Here is a 22,538-nt window from a genome sequence, read left to right as displayed (position 1 = left end):
CATTCATGCTTTGAACATTACGTAGTATTCCAGCTTATGTGAACTAATCCGTTTTATGGGAAAATGCGAGAGAAAAAAATGTATTACCTTTAAACTAAGGATATCGATTTTCCAATTTATAATTCCTACGGAACCAAGTATAAGTAGGTTACATAATACAGGATTACGTTTATGACCATTTAAAAAAAAAAAAAAAAAAAAAAAATAATGAAATTATACTCTTTATGATAACATTTGTCTGATTAGTCAAAATTAAAAAAAAATTGTATTTTTAATTTTTACTTTTAAACACGTTTTAACGAAATAAAATAAAATTGACTAAGTATACGAAGGTAGATACTATATTTTAACGGTTTAAAAGCTACTATGTAATATTATAACTAACCCAACTAAAACACTATACGTAATAACTTTTGAAAGAAATAAGTACGACGTGATCGCAATAAAACCATAACTTATGTTTTGCACTAACTAAAACGTATGTCGTGTACACCTGATAATGACAGAACTCAGTGTAGGCGTTTTATTTTAATGCGTTTCAATAATGTAATATTCAATTATTAAAGTGACGCGGCGTCTTAGATAAGCAATTCTATTACAACATCTAGTAGAAATTTAATAGTAATACAGTCGTTCTTTTGAAGGCAATTCTGAAATATAACATATATTAATACATATCTCATTCAACACCTACTAATCTTTCAAAATATTTTCTAATAGTACTATAGTAGATGTTTCATTAATAATACTTATATTAAAAAAGCAGCTCACATCACCAACGAGTTATGACTTACGAATCACGGTATATTTCAATTTTTAATCCGTAAGTCGGTCACCGAAAAAGGACCAAAAAGCGGGTGATTAATGTTATGATATAATATTATGTAAGTGAGTGTGTATTATAACCTCGGTAATATATTATGTATACTCGCAAGATATAACAAGCTTGTGTATACGAGGTGAACGGCCCCTCGCACGGTATCGGCTACCACGGTAAAGAAAATATAAAATAACACTATATTTTCTCATGTGACCTTTGTCACATGGTTGTTTTTGTTTTTTATTTTGTGTTCTACTTTAACTGCGATTTTGCCATTTTCTCTCATAAGCTCCCTCCTTTCCCCGAATATATGTACGCGTGCTTGTAAACTGTGTATGTGTGTGTGTGTGTGTGTGTGTGTGTAACGAAGACGTGGTCGTAATTATTCGCTTTCTAGGTAATTTATTAGTTGTCGCTTAATTACTACAATTCCACGGACGCGAACCAGTCGGAGAAGGGATGACAAATTAGGGGTTCGGACCCTTCGGCAAATTACGTATGTGTGTGCGTGCATATTTATATGTTGTACAATGGTGTATCCGAATTGTCCGCGATAAAGTCGAAGGTTTAGAAAATGGTGGTTGAACATAAGAAAAAAAAACCACCTCACAATATAATAATTGTACACAATATACCACAAGCATTTACCGGCTATAGGACTTTGGACTATTGTAGTGTTCGCTCATTCGTTTCCCATAGACTTTGTTTATGATAATACTATAAATAGAATGATTTGCCAATCACGTTCACTACTATGTTTTCCCTTAATATTATTTATGAGTTCACTAAAATCCCAATTATTGGAATTTATTTTTCCATTTGTACCAAGGCTTAAACGTTCATGACATGAATATGTTTGAAAAATATGAAAGCTATGATAATAATTATTTGAAAATTATAATAAATATTAATTCACCAACAACTTATAATTTATAAAAAATTTTCCTAGTATAATAAATAACAGATCCAATTATAAAAATTAAATTAAAATTACTAGTTTAAATTTGTATTTAGATACATTGACATTTTCAAAGGAATTATCTGCTAGTAATTATTTATAGTAATCAAAAATTGTTCGCATTTAAAAAAATAACATTTTTATCACCACCACTGAATCAGTCTTAAATGGTATAAAAAATCAAATAATTAAAAGTATAATCTTTAAGTATATTTGAAAATTTTTAAAATTCAGAATTTTAATTAATTCATCAGTAAAGTTAAAATTGTAATAAACATGCTTGGTGAATCACTCTATACATTAATTTAGTCACAACTTTTACCAATTACATTTTACCTTATGTGTTATTATTTATAAGTAAATACATATTACATTTTTAGACTCGGTATTTTATATAAAATCTCATCTACAATTTTTGGTCAAATTGTTGTTAATATTATATGTTAATAATGTTATTTTGTTCAAATATACATTTGATGCATTAAGGGAACCCAAATACTGAGCTACACATTGTATATGGTATAAACATGAATTGTTTATACATTTACGTCAGGAAATAATGGTCGACAAACTGATGCACGCTGTGTGATATTATATAATGTCACTTAATCAGTGTATTATTAATCCTGGAATACGTCAAAAATATAACACGGATCGTAGTGTAAATAATATTGTATACTCGTATAACGAATAGCGTACGTATATATAACATATATTGCATAATAATATGATGATCACAATGCATTTTTTCGATAGATTCCTGCTAACATCAATGGTGTGATCAAATGTCCATTATATAACGGTCTTTGGAAAACGTTATCGACAGGATATTTAAAAAATTGTAATCGGCGTTTATTAAAAAGTTATTTTTATCTTGATGTTTATACCGTAGAAGACTCGTAACACATAAATCGTTCGCAAAACTGACGATAATAACAATATTATATTTTTTATCGCGTTTCAAAATCACAATCATAATATCTTGATCTTCCTGTACAACAAAATATCTCATATAATAAACTGATCGGTGGTTACGAAATTCTTCCAAAAACTCTATTTGCACAAATAGATACTGTGCACACATAATTTATGTAATCAATTTTTGAAGTCCCTTTTTAGCCCTTTAAAAAAACGTTTTAGCACACTGCTCTTGTTTACAGATTAGCCATTATATAACCTGCATTTTGAATAAACATAAACGCGTACGTATATACATTTTGTATTTTTAGTATAATAATAGACTCACTATGACATCGACGTGTAACGACTGTAACGTTATCTTATTTTATAAATGATAAAACAGCGACGTAAATTATTCAAAAATAGATACCGAGCGTATTTTTATTTAGCTATCACCATCATGAAAGCAAATCATGATTTTGTTGTGTTTGTATAAGAATTCGCATTAATATCTCCATAAGAGTGAAAAACTTAAAATATGATAACAACAAAAACAGTAAATTCAAATTAAAAAATCTTCTTATATAACAACTAAAATTTATAAAAAAAGAAATATTTTCAAAAACGTTAGTGTTTTTCTGAAATAATGAATGTTTTACGTTAAATGTATTATCCTCTATGTAATCCTCTATAGTTTTGTATTGGTTTAGTAGTGGTATCTATAAAATATGAAAATTTCCTTACCGTCATAATTTCGACTGCAGTATTTACATAAAGGGCGCTTTCGTCGTTCGTTTTCGGTACCAGTCACGTTGTGTCAGTGAATATTGATGATTTATTACAAACACAGATTAATTATTTTATTTTTGTCATAAAATATACTCAATGCATACTCCTACAAGGACTGTTTTTGATTGAAAAATAATAAAATACACTCAATAGACATATATTATAATACTACGTAAGCCATCAAGCGTATGGTTAAATACCTACTAAACAGTATTTTATTGGACGAGTGCCAATTAATAATAAAATTGTATTTTATTAAACATCGTACGACAATTAGCGTGAACAAAAAACTATCTATCGATTACTACGTGATTTAAAAATGTTTGATTAATAACGATTTTTAAAATAAACAAACACAATTTGTAATTATTAATCAACGGGTAATATGAAAAGCTTAATGAAATTCGTATTTTTATTTTACCAATTTTTTCATGGCGATTTCCACGCGCTTTACCTTCATTTTTGTGTTCTTATTGCTCATACAATAATGCTAAGTGAAGGTTAAAGCCTAATTTGTTGTATTTAATTTAACGACGCCATAATGTTGAAATATTATTGTACATGTAATATTTTATAATTATGTATATATGCAGCGTAATAATATTATTATACTTTGCATTTATTTCCTACTAATTAGTAATTAGTATGCAGTATGGTAACCGGTAGCTTACTTTTATAAGCACCTCGTTTCAATTATTTATTGTTATTATTATTATTTTTTAATTAAGATTTTTCTCTCTTTAAATGTTACAATCAGTTTGTATTGTGTAGATTTGTATATTAATTAATTCTTATCAATTTTTAATAAGTAATACAAACTCCCATTAGAATTGCTATTTATTTTATCTTATTACGGTAGATGTATACTTCTGCAGTCTAAAATTATACTAAAATCTATGTACATAATATTATATATAATTGTAGAAGAGGACTCTAAAAAAAAAAAGCTTTTAATACAATACAGTTAAATTTAAAATTTATCTTCAGCCCCTTTTAAAAATAAAGCTAAGAGTTTTTTCGATTAATTTCTTCGTTTAACTACGATAGAGTTCAGATTTTGTTCCGGTTGCAACTCGTATATATATTATAAACTATTATTTATTTTAAACACACATTTAAAAAAATCAACGATAAGTTAGTAGTAGGTATAAGTGTAATAGTGATATAACAATAACAATGCGATGTCCATCGAAACCAGATTTTATTATATGGACTACATATGAAGTACGAGTCACAAAATATATTATAAGTACTCATAATAAAACTGGTCGTTATTATTATTATTATTGTTATTATTATTATTATTACTATTATTTTCGTCTGTCTCTCATCACAGTAACTGAGTTTTATGTGTTATTCTCCAGGTCGTTGGTATTAATGGCCATTATAGTAGGCACGTCATATTACGTGGGTCGGAGTCAAGGTGACTCGACTGTTATTCAACCGGCCCCAATAGCGACGGTAGACACATTGTTGCAGCTAAGATGGCCCTTACAAAGTCAGTATCACGTATTTTAATTTAACTTGTAATATATTATATAATATATTAACGAATTACTTATATATATAAATATATATATAGTATTGATGTGTTTTGTTTTTTTTTTTTATGCTTTTAATTTCATCATAGCGTATTCGCGCGGGGAATGGACAGCAGATGCGGGAATAACAGCGACATCAATTATTCAGAGGACCATCGTTATAAATGCGACCGGGGACGACTTAATGTCCGTGGTGGAGGGAGGCTACAAAAGTTTGAAAGCCAAAGAGGATTTAGAAAAAAACTTTCCGACAATTGATGGCGGGACTCCATCATACCGTCATCAGCAAGTGATGAAGTCCGGCCCCGAATCGATAAGAATCGCGCGGAACGGTTACGTCGAAAACATCGCGACTGAAAAATTGAGGTCGGCGCTTCGTCGTCAGACGACCCCTTGGTACCCGCACGCCCATCAAACCTACTCCACACAATTCCCATCCATAGTGCACGCACGACCCCCTCCCGGCCAATTCTCACTGCCAGAAACGTTTCGCGGAAGTTATAGCTTGTTTTTATTTTTATTTTCTTTACCAGTCTGTATCATCTTCCGGGACACTCTATAATAATATTATATAATATATAATATTATTATGTAGCGTTCCATACTAGATTTTCATTTCAATTATTCCCCTCTCCGCTCCACGCCACCAACAAACGCCAACTCATAACATTGCGACAATAACGTCTGGGGTCGTACATTAATTGTAGCTGCTTTCCACGACGTATAAAACTAGTATAATATTTCTGTGGAACGATCCCGTCATGGTTTTATAATGTGCATCTACTGCGATAGCGCGCTTGATGATCAATCGGTTCGGTATAGAGTTTTTCGCAATAAACTCTTAGGAACGCACAAATCGTGATTTTATGTTATACGGGTAATCAGAGCTGACGACGGCGACAATGACGATGATCATCATGACGATAATGATTATGATGATGATAATAAATGAAAAAAAGAACAAGCAGAGGACCTCTTGCAACCCGATATGGTTTTTGGGGTTGGTCACTGGGGACGTACATACGCTATTAAGCACAACGAAACAACAGCACGCTAATAAAACAAAACAAAAAAAAAAAAAAAATACATAAAAAATTCTACCTTCATTACGACTACTTTCGCGTAAACCATATTAATTTATTCATATTTTTCCTTTTTTTTTTATGTGTTCGTACACTTTTATTAGATAAACATTTTTAAAAGCACCTTTTGGACATTTCTTTAAATATCGAATAGCTTAGAACAGATGTAAACCTACAAAACATTTTTCGCGAATTATTTTGTTATTCAATTTAATAGGATTACCTATACACTACGATATTTTAATTTTAAACAAACTGAAATTCCTTTGATATTAGCAAAAGTTGAGCTAAATACGATTTAAATTCCAGACTCTAGATGCTCTATAAAAACATATTTATTGTTATTTGTTCCGCAATATACTCTATACAAAACTGTATAAAGAAAAATAACGTCTATTATCAAAAGTTTAAATTAATAGAGGTCATTTTCACAGACATCGATATAACAATAGATATAACAACTAATCAAATATCGTTTAAAAACATATTATTATCAAAACGTTTCGGAGGTAGTTTATTTTGCAATAATCAAAGACGCAGCAATAGAATCAAAAACTAAAATAAAATTGTAAATATCACTACTCTATATTATATAATTAGCATATCAATATTTTTCGAATTTAATTAAATGATTCAATTAATTGATACCAGTATTGATTTTATTTATAATCACCGAATACTGATTTCATCATATTAAATCTTTGCATAGTAAAATGTAAATATTAAATTTGCGCGTAGTATGCTTAGTGGAATAATGTGATTTAAGACGACTTTAATTTGGCCGTAATAGTTAACTACGAAACGTCGTTCCAATCGATTTTTGAATTTAACGTATTGGACCGTATCACCTGACCTGTTCTACATTTTGACTTATTAATTATTGCCATAGTTGTAACGATACGACTTATGGGTTACAACTTCATGTTCTTATAAACTTGCGGTAGAGACGATTTAATTTTGTTTTACCATTCTGAAGATAAATTGATTTTAAGCAACGCTGACAAAAACAACCAAAATCGATTAAACTTTAACAAAGAGTTTATCGAGAAGAATCTGTTGATGACAAAATTGAATTATGTATTGATTCTTATAGAAAAAATTCGTGAAATCTAATATCATATTTTGTCCAAACCTTTTATTTCTATTGTTAAACTCAATTTAAAATTCATAAATAACGTCAAAACGTACTATTTCCAAAAGCAAAAGTAACTATTAATTTTTTTTTATGTCAAAACTCAAAATGTACCATTTCCATCCAATAATACGTTTTAACAGTAAATCACAGTAAATAAACTTGAATGTTATTGATAACATTAAATTACGATATTACCTACCCCGAGAAAAACAAAAAAAAAATGTTCAATAAAATATTATTTAAATTGTTTTCTTTTAAGTGCATATTTCATTATACTTTAATTTCAAGTATAAATTTCACATATTTTATTTGAAAAAAAAAATTAAAACAATATGTGACATGGAGAATAATATTTTATAGTTTTATATGTACAATGAAATATTATTAATCTTCTATAAATTGAAAAAAAATATAGATTAAAATGGTTAAATATATATAATTAAATAATCTATCAATCGTGGGTTTTCCCAATTATTTGTGTGTTGTAAAAAACATTATCGATAAGGGGAAATACGCCGAATACGATCAATTAATATCAATTCGTCTGTTATAGTATCATAATGTGTTTTCATCTGGCATTAATAAAGTCAGTATAATATTCAAGACCAAGTACAATTTTTTTTGTTGTGAAAATTAAATTTTAAACGCTTTATTCATTAATAAATAAATTTATAATTTTTGATTTTTTAATGAAAAATAAAATATTTTTAATAACATGTTTTAGCATTTTTGCGTATTTTTAGCGCATATTTTATAATTTTTAAGGGCATAAATACATATATATTTTTGAGTTTTTTAAGCGTGAAGTTCCTGGCCTAGACTTTTCATTATCGCAACCTTCTATTCGCACTTGCATAAATTCAACTTTCTAGCACCATTACAGATTGCACTTTAATATACCTAAGTACACAGAATCCAATCAGAAGGCCAGGAGAGTATTTAAAATGAAAAATTATTTTTGTCTCTCGGTGATTTAGGCTTCTGTTAAACGTTACAAACAACCAGGACGCTACGATATTGGCAGAAAACGTGACCATTTTTAATAACACTGAATGCATAAGTCCCGAACCGGTAATTTGTCCACTCCAGAGTCGTTACCGAACAGTGGAAGGCATTTGTAACAACGTCTTTGAGCCACTCAAGGGTGCAGCGCTGACGCCATTCCGTAGAGTATTGCCGGCCGACTATTCTGACGGTACCTACATATTATAATATAATTTATTATTAGATATAATATGTTACAATATTTTACGTCATAGTTAAGAGGTTGTTAGCGAGATTAGTACACCGTCTGTTTTTTTCTCCCCGGCCAACGTGCAACATAAACAAAATGCGTTTTTTTTTTAATTTTTAAGTAACAATATAATATAAAATTGACGTGTTAAACCTTAAAAAGTATTATTCTTTATAATCTTTGTAACAGATTATTTTATTCTAAAATAACGAAAAATTATAAAAACGATTTTACGCAAATGCATTATATTGTTTATGTTGTGCGTAGGTCTGAGAAAAAATAAATATTGCATTGGCATCCACTCAAATAATACCTAACGTTTTCAAAAGAAACTAATGAAGCATTTCTACTGAATTTCAAACAAACGCATGTATCATTAAGTTATAAACGTTTTAAACTAAATATTCACAATATTTTATATACTCCATATTTATTTTATCTTTTGTAAATTATTTGAAAGTGTTATTTTATGAAACTTTCCAATGTTAAAATGTAAATATTAATACATAAATACTTATATAGTTTATTGTTTATGTAAAATGTAGTGTCGCCACTCTTTTTTTCGTTTTTTATAGTTCAATATACCTCTTACTTATATATATTATACATCAGAATATTCAAGTTTGAAATATAAAATCAAAAATGAACTGTTTTTAGCACACATTTTTACCAAACATAAAACGTGAAAAAAAAACATTTTTCGCTTTTTTTTATTTATATTCATTTTTATAGTATGCATATATATATTGGATCTTTGGACATATTTTATATCCATTTTTGATCGATAAAACGAGTGCCTTTACATCAAAAACAATCATTGAAAATGATATTGCTTTCAATTTATTTTCACATTATATTTTATAGTTAGTAATTCATCATAATAATTGAAAAAAAAAATTAATATTTATATGGACTTTTCGATTATCAACAAAACCCCATTGATCTATAATCAAGCATTTCGGTACAGGTATAACGGATTCGCTCCAATCAAGAGTTCAAATATTTCTCATTGTTATTTTTGTATATTATACCTACAACATATTTTAATACTTTCATTATGAACCGCATGAACGGTTAATCGAAACCAAAATTTAATTAAATTATAATTAGACGTAGTTGACCGACAGAAGCAAACTAATCGAAAAAAGTTTTTTTTTTTTTTATCAAATTAAAGGACATTATTTTTTCTATTACATTTGTACAATTGTACATGGTACATACATACATATAACACAATAATAGTATAATACTAATGTTTAATCACATAGGTTTTTGAAATTAGCAGGCAGTTAAAAACTGTCAAAAAATTTAATTCAAAAAAAAAACAACAAAATCATAACGAATTACTATGTGGTGTGCACTGTCAAACAAAAATAGATAAATATTAAAAAATTGATAGTATGCTTAAAAAAAAAAAAAAAAATTAAAACCCTCTATAAGTCTATAAGTGTTAAAGGTTAAAAAAAAATCGTGAACAAAAAAATATATATATATTTTTATAATATAATATGATAATTGTTGTTGTCGTTTAATGTAATCGTCACCGGAAAGCTAGACACTCTTTGAAAGTCAAATTAATTTAATTCTGTTAACTTCTTAACGAATAAGTTTTGAATAAGTGTATGTAAAACAACGCAAATTAAAACCATCATCGCTATAGAGACAAAAAAGAGCAATACAAACTGAGTAAGTGTACTTTTTGCATATACTTATAAACACTGTAGGTAAATGTTTTTTTTTTTAATGAACATGCGTATTTTTTTAATAATGAAGTATAATTTCTATTACTTATATATATATGAATAAAATGAGAAAAAAATGTATTACTGAGGTTCAGGTACATCATAATAATTATTATATTTCTGTATTTTTATATGAATAAGCCACATTTAAAAGATGAGAACTATGTACGTAGGGTTTTTTTATTTACTCGTGCCTCATTATTTGTTTTTACTTTATGTCATACCTACTTAAGCAAATGTTTGTTTGAAGGAAAAACACAATTTCAAGGAAATATATTATTATGTTTGTTACATAAAACTATATTATATTAAAAATCATGTCGAAATTGTACGTATATGATATAACACTTGGGTAAAATTAATTATTATACAGTAGTTTTTGATAGTTATTATTTTTAACAATTATTATTTTTTGTAACGAATTAAATTGTAATAACAAAAACAACTACAATACCGCAGATGTGAATAACGACAAAGAGTAGCAGATAAAATATCTAGGTATGATAACCAAGGTTGTGCAAGACGCTCAAAAATAAGTATTTATTTTTTTTTAAATAAAAAAGGTTTAATAGTATCTTATGTATCTAATACTCTCAAGATTCTAAGTACCTATTTTAATTTTTTTTAGTTGCCTATTTTAAAATATTCATTAAATTTCATATAAGTGGATCCTGTTATACAAAGTAATTATTTTATTTAACAACACTCATTATTTCAAAATCTATTAATGTTTTTGAAAATATTTTCTTACATAATTTCCAATTCAAATAAAACAACATTTTTTTTCTAATTATATTTTTAACATTGTTTGTCGTTATAATTTTTTTAAGTTTTTTTATTTTTTTGAATGACAACATACATTTTTCAATTCATACTCTGAAATAAAAAATATTTCTGAATATTTTGGTACATTAAAAACGAAATTCAGATGAGTATAGTTTATAAGTTATAAATATTAAAAGTTTAGAAGATGAGTGTGGTGGAATAGAATACGAGGGAGAGGGGTATCTACAAAATGTTGGTCTACTATTTCGCTTACCTAAACTTTAAATACTTTATTTAAATACTCTGAAAAATATTATGCTTCAAAATATAAATTTAAAAATGTATGTTTTCATTCAAAAAAATAAAAAACTTAAGTAATTATAACGGCAAGAAATATTAAAAATATGTATTTTTTTAATAATGTTGTTTCATTTAAACTGTAAAATATGTAGTAAAAATATTTTTACAAATATTAATAAGTTTTAAAACAATAATAGTTTAATGGTAATATAATCACCCAGTATATATAAGTATAAATTAATATAAACATATTTATTTGAATAAAATGTTTAACTAACTAATGTTAATAAAATAATATTGCGTATATGTACCTATATAATATATAATTATAAAAATATAAACGTTTCAAAGTATTGTAGTAGTATAAAAATATGCAATATTTGTAAGTTCTAGACATTCTTGATCTAATTGGAAAATATAATATAATACCCCCATGTGAAAATATCTAATATATCTAACACTTTTAATATAAATGAATATTTAATACAATAATATTCACACATATTATAGATATACAATTAAAAATATTATTGTATTTCAAGAAAATGTATTTTAATAGTTTTATGAATAGTTATAACCATAATATTACGATTTAATACAAATGATTACAACAGATTTTAACAAAGATTAATCTACATAAATATGATAAACTGGATGATAAAAATTGAATAATTAAATAATAATAATTGGAAACGCATGGAAAGGCCCAAGTGAAGGATTATGCAATGTACCTAATACTCTAATATGTATTTATAAGCTATCAATTATGTGATATGTATTTAATATTTACGTAATCTCCCGCTACAGAGTGTGCATGTACGGCAATTTTATTGTTTTAAACATGTAATTTTAAAATATAATCGATTGTGATTTATTGATTCTCTGCAGGTGTATGGAAACCAAGGAAAGCTACAGATGGTTCGGAGTTGCCGTCAGCCAAACAAGTCAGCGAAGATGTGCACCGGCAGTCGTATGAAGAAGATCACGATTTCACCGTCATGCTGGCGGTCTGGGGCCAATTCATGGATCACGACATAACAGCCACCGCGCTGAGTCGAGGTGAATATAATATTATAATTTTTGTAAAATTATTAACAATGATATTATAATATTATTATACAAAAACACTTGTGACGTAATATTTTTTGATAAATTTTTCAAACGTTTTAGTTTTAAAACAATTTTTGGACGAGAGAAAGTTTTAACGATTTTTGTTTTTTTAATATCTATTGTATAAATAAAGAAAAACTTTTGGTTTTGTGTATTTTTAAAAGCTGCTTTTTATGTATTCGATAATTTTATTATAAACAAGTTGCGTGGGATTCGAGCTTTTCATACGCAACTTAATTATATAAATATAAATTTTATTTTATTTTTCAACCACTAAATCATACCTAAAACTGTTTAATTAAAAACCAAATATTCTAAATCTTGATAACATCTCGGCGGTTAGACTTACATCGTTTTTAACAATTTTTTTTTAAATTTAATTTTAATTAAAGTAAGAAAATGTGGTGAAGCTGTATAAAGGTATATTTTAAATTATTGTTAAAACGATAATATAAAAATGATTATATAATATGTTTCAAAACCCAGAAGTGATATCTAGAAGTCTGATATCAATTTGAGTTCTTGGCATATGTTATCTAAATAAATAATTTTTCGTAAATAAAAGACAATTATTCGAATGGTTTGAACCCAAACCCACCTTTAGAATATAAATTAAATTCTACTTAAACATAATACACTTTTTTCTTTAAATTCTGTTGGTACACCTGAGGTAGGTATCATATTAATAATTGTCTTTCAGAACTAAGTTATGTATTTGTGCATATCATTTTAATCAAAGTTTGAAACACTTTTAGGAAACGTTTACAAAATGTTTTCGGGACAAAATAAATTACTTTGACTTCACACGACTTTTACATTCTAAAAAGTTTAAATTTCTATATCCCCTCAAGAAAAGTCATATAATTTTAGACGTAGTGTAGTCAAATACTGTGACTCAAATTGTAAAAAATAGACATTCTGTATATTGGCTAAAATTAAGTTATGCCTTATGCCCTAGAGGGACCATGGATTTTAAACAAAAATTTATAATATTTTGCTCACCGAATATTTTATCAAGCCGTTTTTTTCTTGGCACATTCTACATAAATAAAAGTATGGATTATATTTCAATAAAAATTAGAATAAATATAAATAAAATCTTTTGTTTTTAAAAAATGTATCTTATCATTTGTGAAAAGACAATTTTTTGGAAAAGCTAATTTTTCAACAAACTCAAATCTAATTGGAAACATACCTCATTCTATTTTTAATTAAATTATATTAAAATATATATTAAATTAAATTTTTATATATCAATATCAGTAATTATCAAATTTCATAATTTGGTATTATAATTGATCAATTATTCATTATAGTTACCTAATTAATTTGTTTTCCTTAAATTATATCAACTTTTATTCAGTTCTTATTAGATTGAACAATCTTTGACAATTAAATCTATAAAAATTTTATCACTATTAAAGTAACTTGAATCATACAATATAAAAAAAATAGCAGAATAGTATTATGACAAAATATAAATTATTTAAAATTATGAAATTTTGGTAATTTAAAACATCGACTAGTTTAAAATACGTTTTTCTTATTTTATAAATTATTCATAAATTGCAGAGATAATAATTTTAATGAAACGAATTAACGCGATTAATAATGATTAGAAATAAATTCGAGCTATTTAAATCAGGTTTATTATGAACACTTAAAAAATAATATGTCGGTGTTAAGTTTTTGCAGAACGCGTCGCATAATCGATACAATCCAACCTATAATACACATATTTTTGAAAACTTCTTAGTGAATACGATCAAACAATTTTTCTTTGCAAAATTATACTTTTAGCTGAACCATACACTTTCAGAAAATAAAAATTATACGCTAGTAATAAAAAACATAAATTTCCTTTAAAAAAAATTTAGACCACTGAGAGGATCTCTTATGATCATTGTATCTAATATTATTTATCAATTAAAGTTATTGTTTAACGAATATAATAAATTGTTTAAAAAAATATATATTATTAGGATAACCCTTAAAATTACAAGGTTACACTTTTACAGCATTTAAACATTTCATGGAACATCTGAGTTTTAGTTACTTAGTTTATAAAATCACCAAAGCTTACATGAAAAAGTATCATTTAATTTAGCAATCAACAATAATATTCTCATGTTGTTTAAATATATTTTTTATTTTTTACAATGTTATAATTGATCTGTAAATTAGTTAACAATATATAAAAAACATTGGTTTGTAGTTAATAGAATATAATTCTTTCTATCCTTATCTGTCTGCCTTCTAAATGAAAAAAATTAACCAAAATTAAACAAATGTTTTCTATATCTATTTTAAATTAACAAATCTATTGAGCAAATTAATTTAAAATGCTATGATTTTAGAATATACTCCGAACATAAACATGATGTTGATATTCATAATATTATATTTTATTAGTAAACATTTTATGGTTTACAGGGCACAATGGAAACGCTATTTCATGCTGCAGTTCGGTTAATGAAAACGTTACACATCCTGAATGTTTTCCAGTAATCGTACACGAAGATAAAAATGAGTGCGGAAAATGCATGGAGTTTGTGCGATCTTCACCGGCATCTACTTGTGGTTTCGGTAAATTTGTTCACCATGATTCTTAAAACGCCCAACCTCCACACTTACAGTGACAATAATGATACACAATAAAAGCGTATATACATTTTGTAAAAAAAAAAATTGGTAGAACGTTAAGAGCGTATAGTGGTTTTTTAAAAGCATCATCAAAACGAAAAAAAAAACATTATTTTTTCACGTCGATTTTTAAGAAGCACGTCTTGCATATTCTTAGCGATAATAACCATAACATTTTACACCATTTTATAATATTAAGTTGGTATAGTGTAAACAGTGAAGTTGTCTCAAAAAATATCAGTACGAAATATAAATGCATTCTGAAAGTTGAACCTACACATTGACGAAAATCAAAAATGTTCTCAATAATCTTCCAAGAACATAAAATATTTAGATAATAATGTACGCCGATAGCGAGTTTTTGTAGTTTTCGTTTTGCTTTTAATCAATACAAAAAGGTTTCCGCAAATCATATCCTGATATTATATAAAGATTCACTAAATATTATCTTTTTTTCTTTCAATAATGCAGTCTGATTTCTTTTTTAGATGTATTTTAAAACTACGAGTTTATTTTTAAATTCTTAAGATTTTTACATTATTAAGGAACATTAACCTGTGAAAATATAAACTTCTATTTTTCGAATAAGAACCCTTACTACCGTAAAATATTTAGCAAATATTTTCTTTTAGACATTTTTCCTATAAGAATCAAAACTTGAACTAGTAGTTATAGAGTTAGTGACTTTGTTTTACTAAGGATAATAGGTTTATGATAATAAATTAAGAGATATGGAGCTTTAGGGGTTATGATGATTTGAAAATATCAGTGATTAATATGTATCTGTCAACATTCATAATAAATACTAGATCGAAAATTTTATCTTTAGAATAAGTATTTCAATAACTTAGAGACTAATTTTTAACACTATTTTAATTAGATATACAACATAATTTAAAAAAATAAATAATCAACTAATTAATTTATGATAAAAAAATGGAGTTCTCATTAGAAAAACAAAAATTTGTATCGCCGCATACGCACATTAATTTTTAATTTAAAAAACGGGCGTGAGTATGTTCGGCAAATTACTATATATTTTAAATATCAATGCCGCAGTGATTGCAACTTGATTGTTTCATCAAACGCAGTCATTATTATATTTATTATCCGGTCAATTGTAAAATATTTGTAATATTCAAGTAATTTTACTTTAGGGCCCAGGGAACAGTTGAACCAAGCAAGCTCGTATTTAGATGGTTCGTCTGTGTACGGTAACACACGCAAACTTCAAAATGACCTAAGATCATGGACCGGCGGACGTATGAAAGTATTTGTAACCGAACACGGTGAACAGCTATTGCCGCCCAATAAAGATCCGTTGGACGGGTGTAATGAAGAATCGGAAATGAAAAAAGGCCGCTACTGTTTTTTGTCCGGTAAGTTTCCGATGTACCTCATTATATAATAAATAATAATATGTACATACCTACTAGATAACCGCTCTGCTGTACAATATATATTGAATGTACATCGTCATTGAATAGATCACTGTTATAACAGTAGAGTTCAATTTGAATTCAATGATAAATCTTCGCATACAAAAAAAAAATTTAAATGAAAACAGTCTATCAAATTCTAAACATTTTTAATGCTTCAAAAAGTGATGGACAGACAAGTGAAAAACCACACACACGTACACATACATTGTAAAACAAATACATTCATCAGTCTGCTTAAAATCTAAAATGTACATTACCTACTATTATCGTTTTTCATGTGAAATCTTTGTATAAAGATTCAATTATTTGAATAAGTTTATACACATACCTAGTCACTTAATTTATTAGGTACTTTCTAAAATGTATTATACTACACAAAAGATCTAGGCGCCAACACACCGGAGTTCGATCACGAGCTGTTTTCTGATGTTTAAATATCACTACTAAAATTTTACGTTTTAAGCACTGTGCAGAAAGCTGTAAACATATATTATATTAATAAATGTTAAGCTTATAAAATATGATATACTAAACAAACGACAACAATATAATATAGTGTCCCACCAATGTTTATTTATTTATAATATAAGGGTAATGGATTTTACATCATCCCTTCAAAGCTTTAAATTAGTAAATCCTCGCGAGAGACACTACAGAACTTTATATGATTCTATAGTAGCTGTCGTGATTTAACACGACTTTGGGAGAGGGATGATGCTAAATTTTTATGTATTAACACATACAAACTTTAAATACACGAAAAGTGTGTATTTTATAAATAGTTATAAACTTAAGTTACGCCTTTTTTTGGTAAAGGGAGTTGGATTTTCCCCCTGATAAATGAAAATATGTATTTTTGAATACCTTCTGTTAGTTATGAACAAATTATACGAGTAAAAAATATGAATTTTACCTGTGGATTTTTTTTTAATATATAATTTAAATTATGTTTGTGTTTATAATATGATTTTTGCAAAAAAAAGAAATATTAATAAATTAGTATAACAAATATTTTTTTTGTTTTCAACACAGGAGATGCCAGATCGAATGAAAACATGCACTTGACAACGCTCCATTTAATCATGGTACGCCAACACAACATGATTGCCGATCGATTGTCGTCTCTAAATCCACACTGGGATGACGAACATATTTTTCAAGAAACCAGACACATAGTTACCGCTCAGATTCAACACATCACCTATAACGAATTTCTACCAGTATTGCTTGGTAAGTACGTATAACTTATTGCTACATTTAGCGTTAAAATAAAACATTATGCTATTTTTAGATATATTATTATACATTTTATGTAATTGCTATCGTGATGTTGCTAATTCACTTAGTAACTTAAAAACTTGATCTCATAATATTTCTCTCGTCTCTATGGTACTTTTGAATATAAAAATAATAGAAGAAATTAAGGAATAAAAATTCCTCAAAATACCGGTAACATTCTTCCTTTCAATTTGTAACGTAATTAATATAAATTATGATATATTTTAGGAGTAGTTTCCTTGTCAAATAAAATATTATCACAACGTTTTATAATCATTAAAGTTATTACTTTTTTCTCCCAAAAGGTTAGTAAAAAAAAATAAACAATCCATAGATATGCATATTATCAATATCCCAACAATAATTTTATTTTTTCTACTCTGAACATTTTGACCCAACAATGATTTTTTATATAGAATAGTTATAAAAAAAAAACCACAAAAAAAAATTAAAAATCTGTCATTATATAAATAACTAAAAAACTATATTGTTGAAAATATTTTTTTTCTTTAATAAAAATGATAATATAAACATTTAGTGAAAAATTCAAGTATCCATTGTTCTTTATTTTGAAATACAATACAATATCAAAAATGTATTGAGGAGAAAAATTATTTTACAGACAAATTTGTACTATAAATGCTCAAAAATAATTAGTTTGGCTTTCCAGTAGAATTTTTTTTTTTTTTTTTTAAGGTTGTAATACTTATAAAGAACCTTATATTCAATTTTTAAATCTTATATATTAAAAAAAAGTGCTCATAAATGTTTAATTAAAATATATTCTACTAATTTTCGTGAATTTAAACAATTTTGTCAAAATTCTAACTTTAAACTTTATAAAAAATACTATGATTACTGTTAATTGAAAAATTGATAAATTAAAAGAAGTTTTATATTAAATTTTTAAGCATGTCTACCAAGCAAATAATGTATAATCAACATTTAAAAAAAAAAAACAAAAACAAAAAACAAATATTTGCTTTACTTATAAATAACTTAAAAACAGTCAAATATTTTGAAAATTTTTCCGTAAATATAAAAAATTAATTTAAATATTTTGTGAAAATTTTAATTTTTTATGTTAAATTGTTTTCAAGTTCCATAAAAAAATTGTGTTCCACATTTTATCAAAATCAGAATTTGCGTAAAAAATTCCGTTTTTTATGATTATGAAAATAAGTTATAAAAAAATATTTATAGATTATAATATGTACTAATAAATAAAAAGTTAAAAAAAGAAAATGAAAATAAATATTAAGAATTTTTAAGTCGAACTTCTCTGAAACATAAACTAGATTCAATTTTATATCAATAACCACACCTATTTTTGAAAATCAAGGCATTTTTTTTTTGACAACTCATCGTGAACTCGTCCAAAAAAAAAAACCGCATCATTCCTTCAGCTCAGATTCTTAAATAGTTTCAAATTAAATACTAATTTGAAATTAGATTGAAAAGTATCCAAGTTAGTAAATAATTTATTCATTGTTAAAATAAATTTGTGCTATGACATTTAAATAGTTAACACATGAATTATTAAAATAAACAAGTGTATGTGTTAATAAAAAGCAAATTACACATAAATATTTTCAATTAAAATATGTGTTTTTTAAATTTTGCTAAATGTCAAAATTGCTTAAATTTTTTCTCACCGTAATAATTTTATAATTTTAGTGATATTCCATTTCAAAAAAAAAAAAAAAAAAAGTGACATAAAAAACACTTAGATAAATTAAATTGTCATTATTTTAGGTTAAAATGAACTTTTAAAAACTTTCTAAAAACGTGTAACCTAAATATAATATATAATATAGATAATTATTATCTATATATACGTATAGGCTATATGAAAACTATTCTGAAAAGAAACATGGCTCGTTTATTTTAAAGTTTTTACACTTATTGCGCATGAACGAGTTATGTAATTGGATAACCTACGTCAAGTTAAAATAGCATGTCTGATTCCACTTATTTTAAGTTACAATTAAACATGGTGAAAAAAAACTTTGAAAATAAAAAGTTTACTATCCGTACTGTTCAACAAGTCAATGTATCAACTATATTATACTTTGACTGAAAAATATACATAAAACGATTTACTGGTATACTGCATTTAAATGAAAACAAATATTTTTTTTTTTTATGTTAGGTACTTGAACTGTTCTCATAAAATGATCTAATAACTTTAAAAATAAAATACGCGAGCCCGTTTTATTAAAATCATTTATTATTCGCTTATTTTAGTAGAGTATATTGCATACATATAGTTTATATTCTACAGTGTATAATAGGTGTATTATTACCGCAAAACGTAACGCTTAAAATGGGAATACAATTCCAGTATCTCATATTAAATCAAGACTAGTAAGTTGGTTTTAATCATTATTTATACTTGAAAAATCGTAAATCACTGTAATAATAATAAACCATTTAATCGAAATAGTGTTTTCGTTAATAATATAATTGATCGATTTTATAATATTTTATTTCAGGTGATAATCTCATGAAACGCTTGGACTTATACTCTCAACAAACAGGTCATTGGAACGGATACAATTCTTCAATGGATGCAACCATCAGCAACAACTTTGCTACCGCGGCCTTCCGATTCGCTCACACTTTAATACCGGTAAATCATTGCCACTATTAAAAATATCACGTAACAATATAAAATATCAAAATAAAATGTCATTCAGTTATAATTTTCATAAATGAAAACTGAGAAATTTAACGTTAAATTTAAACATTTTAATTATCTTTGAGCTACTGTTACATAAAAACTTAATAGTCACTATATACATTACACTATTGTAGATATAAGATACATAATAATTGATATACCACCGAACATTATTCGTTACAAACTGAAATCATACATTGTTAATATTATATATAATGTGATATGTGCGTATAATTACAGTAAAAATATACGTTTATATAATATATAAATAAATATATATGTATTATATATCGTTTTTAGTATCCATTTACCTAAAATTAAATTCAAATAAGTAATTTCGCAAAAGCTGCATTTAATCCGAAAACAATTTGATATCATATTAAGCGCATATTTTGTAAGTGTGCGTGTATGTATTATATAATATATATACTCTTACCTACTAGTATATAGGCACTCAAAACAATCCGACAACGATCCGCGTCCCCTCGTCTGTATCACCATCATCCAACGTTGGCCGATTATGGCTGCGGGATTACTCGGGTTTTTATTTGAATATATTTTCAATTCTAATTTCGTTTAAACGCTTTCGAGATGAAATACAATATAATATAATAATAGCAATGGTAATAATAACATTATGTTAAAATAAACCAATATTATATTGTTCTTTGAGATCCATACGACACAATCACTCGCGAGCCACCAACTGTTTGCTCGGTAAAATCATATATTTAATATGTATAATAACATGTATTATAATATATTATTATTATATTCAATTTTCGTGCCTTTGTAATATTATGATAATATGATAATAACCATTGTAAAACACCAAAGAAACTACATCCGGATATTGATTTGCGGATGGCCTCGTTTCGATATACATAACACGTACGGTTAACCGACTAATAATAACAATAGCAGAAAAGAATACCCCAAATAACTAGAAGAGTACATTATATTATTATTATTATTATTACCATACACCGGGTATGCGTTATTTACTGTAAATACCTGTGTATCCTATCATTATTATATTATGTAAACCACATCTATCCTGCGGCGAAACAAAATCCGATAAATGTATGACGTGTACATACACGATATTTCGGGGTTTTTCGTAATAACGTATTTGAGAATGTTCTTGAATTATCATGGTGAGCTGAGCCGAAAATCTGTTTCTTGCATTTTACTAATCCGGTATAATAAGTGGTATTTAGAATATAGCTATGTAACACTTAGTACACCAAGTGAATTTTTGAACTCTAAGTGCTATTGTAAAAATTAGAAAATGTTTTGAAAACAATTTATTAAAAATGTATACCGTAAAATAATTAAATTAGATCCCAAAAGAGATACGATATTTGAGAATATAGTTAGGAAGAAAGTTGAGAATTTCAGATATAAAAAGTAGAATGTAGATATAAATGCATTATATAAATAGAGTGATTCATAATTGTTTACAATATTTATACAATTATTTATTATTTCTGAGCAAAGTTAAAATTTTTCACAAATTAATTTTAGAAACTTTAAAGGTTAAATTTATTGCATTTATTATCACATATTTTTTTATAAATTGACGTTCTAACTTCTCTTTCGACTAGCCTTTTCTTTATTAAAGTTAATTATTTTTATACGAAAATTTGGTATTGACTACGTCTACAAATCGAATGTAATCAATAACACGACCATCAAGTACTATAATTTTTTTTTAAATACAGATTTCCCTACGAAAAACAAAATGTTAAGTTTATCTCCAAACTATATATTTTAAGTATAATACATGAGTATACCTCAATAATTCTTGTCGAAAATGTGTTTTGTTCTTTATTGTGTCTCACATTTTGTTAATACTGTATTGTTTCAAACGTTTAAATTGCATAAAATATATTATAATAAAATATTTCCAACCTTTGTTTATATTTTACATAATCGAAAATTAATTTTCGTTGTATTAGCCATTATTAGTATTATAATTTATATCGATGTGATAAATGGACCGTAAAATAATAATTAATAGGTAGTTATTATTTTTGAGGTTTTTTTAAAACTTTTACCGGTTTTCTATTCATTTTAAATAATTTATAATATTGACAATTTTTATCCTGTTTAG

The 22,538-nt window shown here is 26.3% G+C and overlaps 1 protein-coding gene across 5 annotated transcripts in view; it reads left to right on the top strand.

The window, feature by feature from the left end:
- Window positions 1–22,538, top strand: part of LOC112598424 (lactoperoxidase) — a 46,869-nt gene that overhangs the window by 14,293 nt on the left and 10,038 nt on the right. For 4 of the 5 annotated variants that reach the window (XM_025344879.1, XM_025344880.1, XM_025344881.1 and 1 more), the window contains 8 exons: window positions 4,832–4,965; window positions 5,098–5,404; window positions 8,203–8,420; window positions 12,155–12,325; window positions 14,810–14,962; window positions 16,177–16,398; window positions 17,494–17,691; window positions 20,235–20,371. In XM_025344879.1, the coding sequence (XP_025200664.1) occupies window positions 4,832–4,965; window positions 5,098–5,404; window positions 8,203–8,420; window positions 12,155–12,325; window positions 14,810–14,962; window positions 16,177–16,398; window positions 17,494–17,691; window positions 20,235–20,371 (1,540 nt within the window). The remainder of the gene's footprint in view (window positions 1–4,831; window positions 4,966–5,097; window positions 5,405–8,202; window positions 8,421–12,154; window positions 12,326–14,809; window positions 14,963–16,176; window positions 16,399–17,493; window positions 17,692–20,234; window positions 20,372–22,538) is intronic. The other variant, XM_025344884.1, reaches the window with a different exon arrangement.

The sequence above is a fragment of the Melanaphis sacchari genome, unplaced genomic scaffold (assembly GCF_002803265.2).
Source record: "Melanaphis sacchari strain LSU unplaced genomic scaffold, SCAv2.0 Contig48_pilon_pilon, whole genome shotgun sequence".
NCBI lineage: Eukaryota > Metazoa > Arthropoda > Insecta > Hemiptera > Aphididae > Melanaphis > Melanaphis sacchari.
The sequence above is the reverse complement of the archived record's forward strand: the minus strand, read 5'-3'. Positions and strand labels throughout refer to the sequence as shown.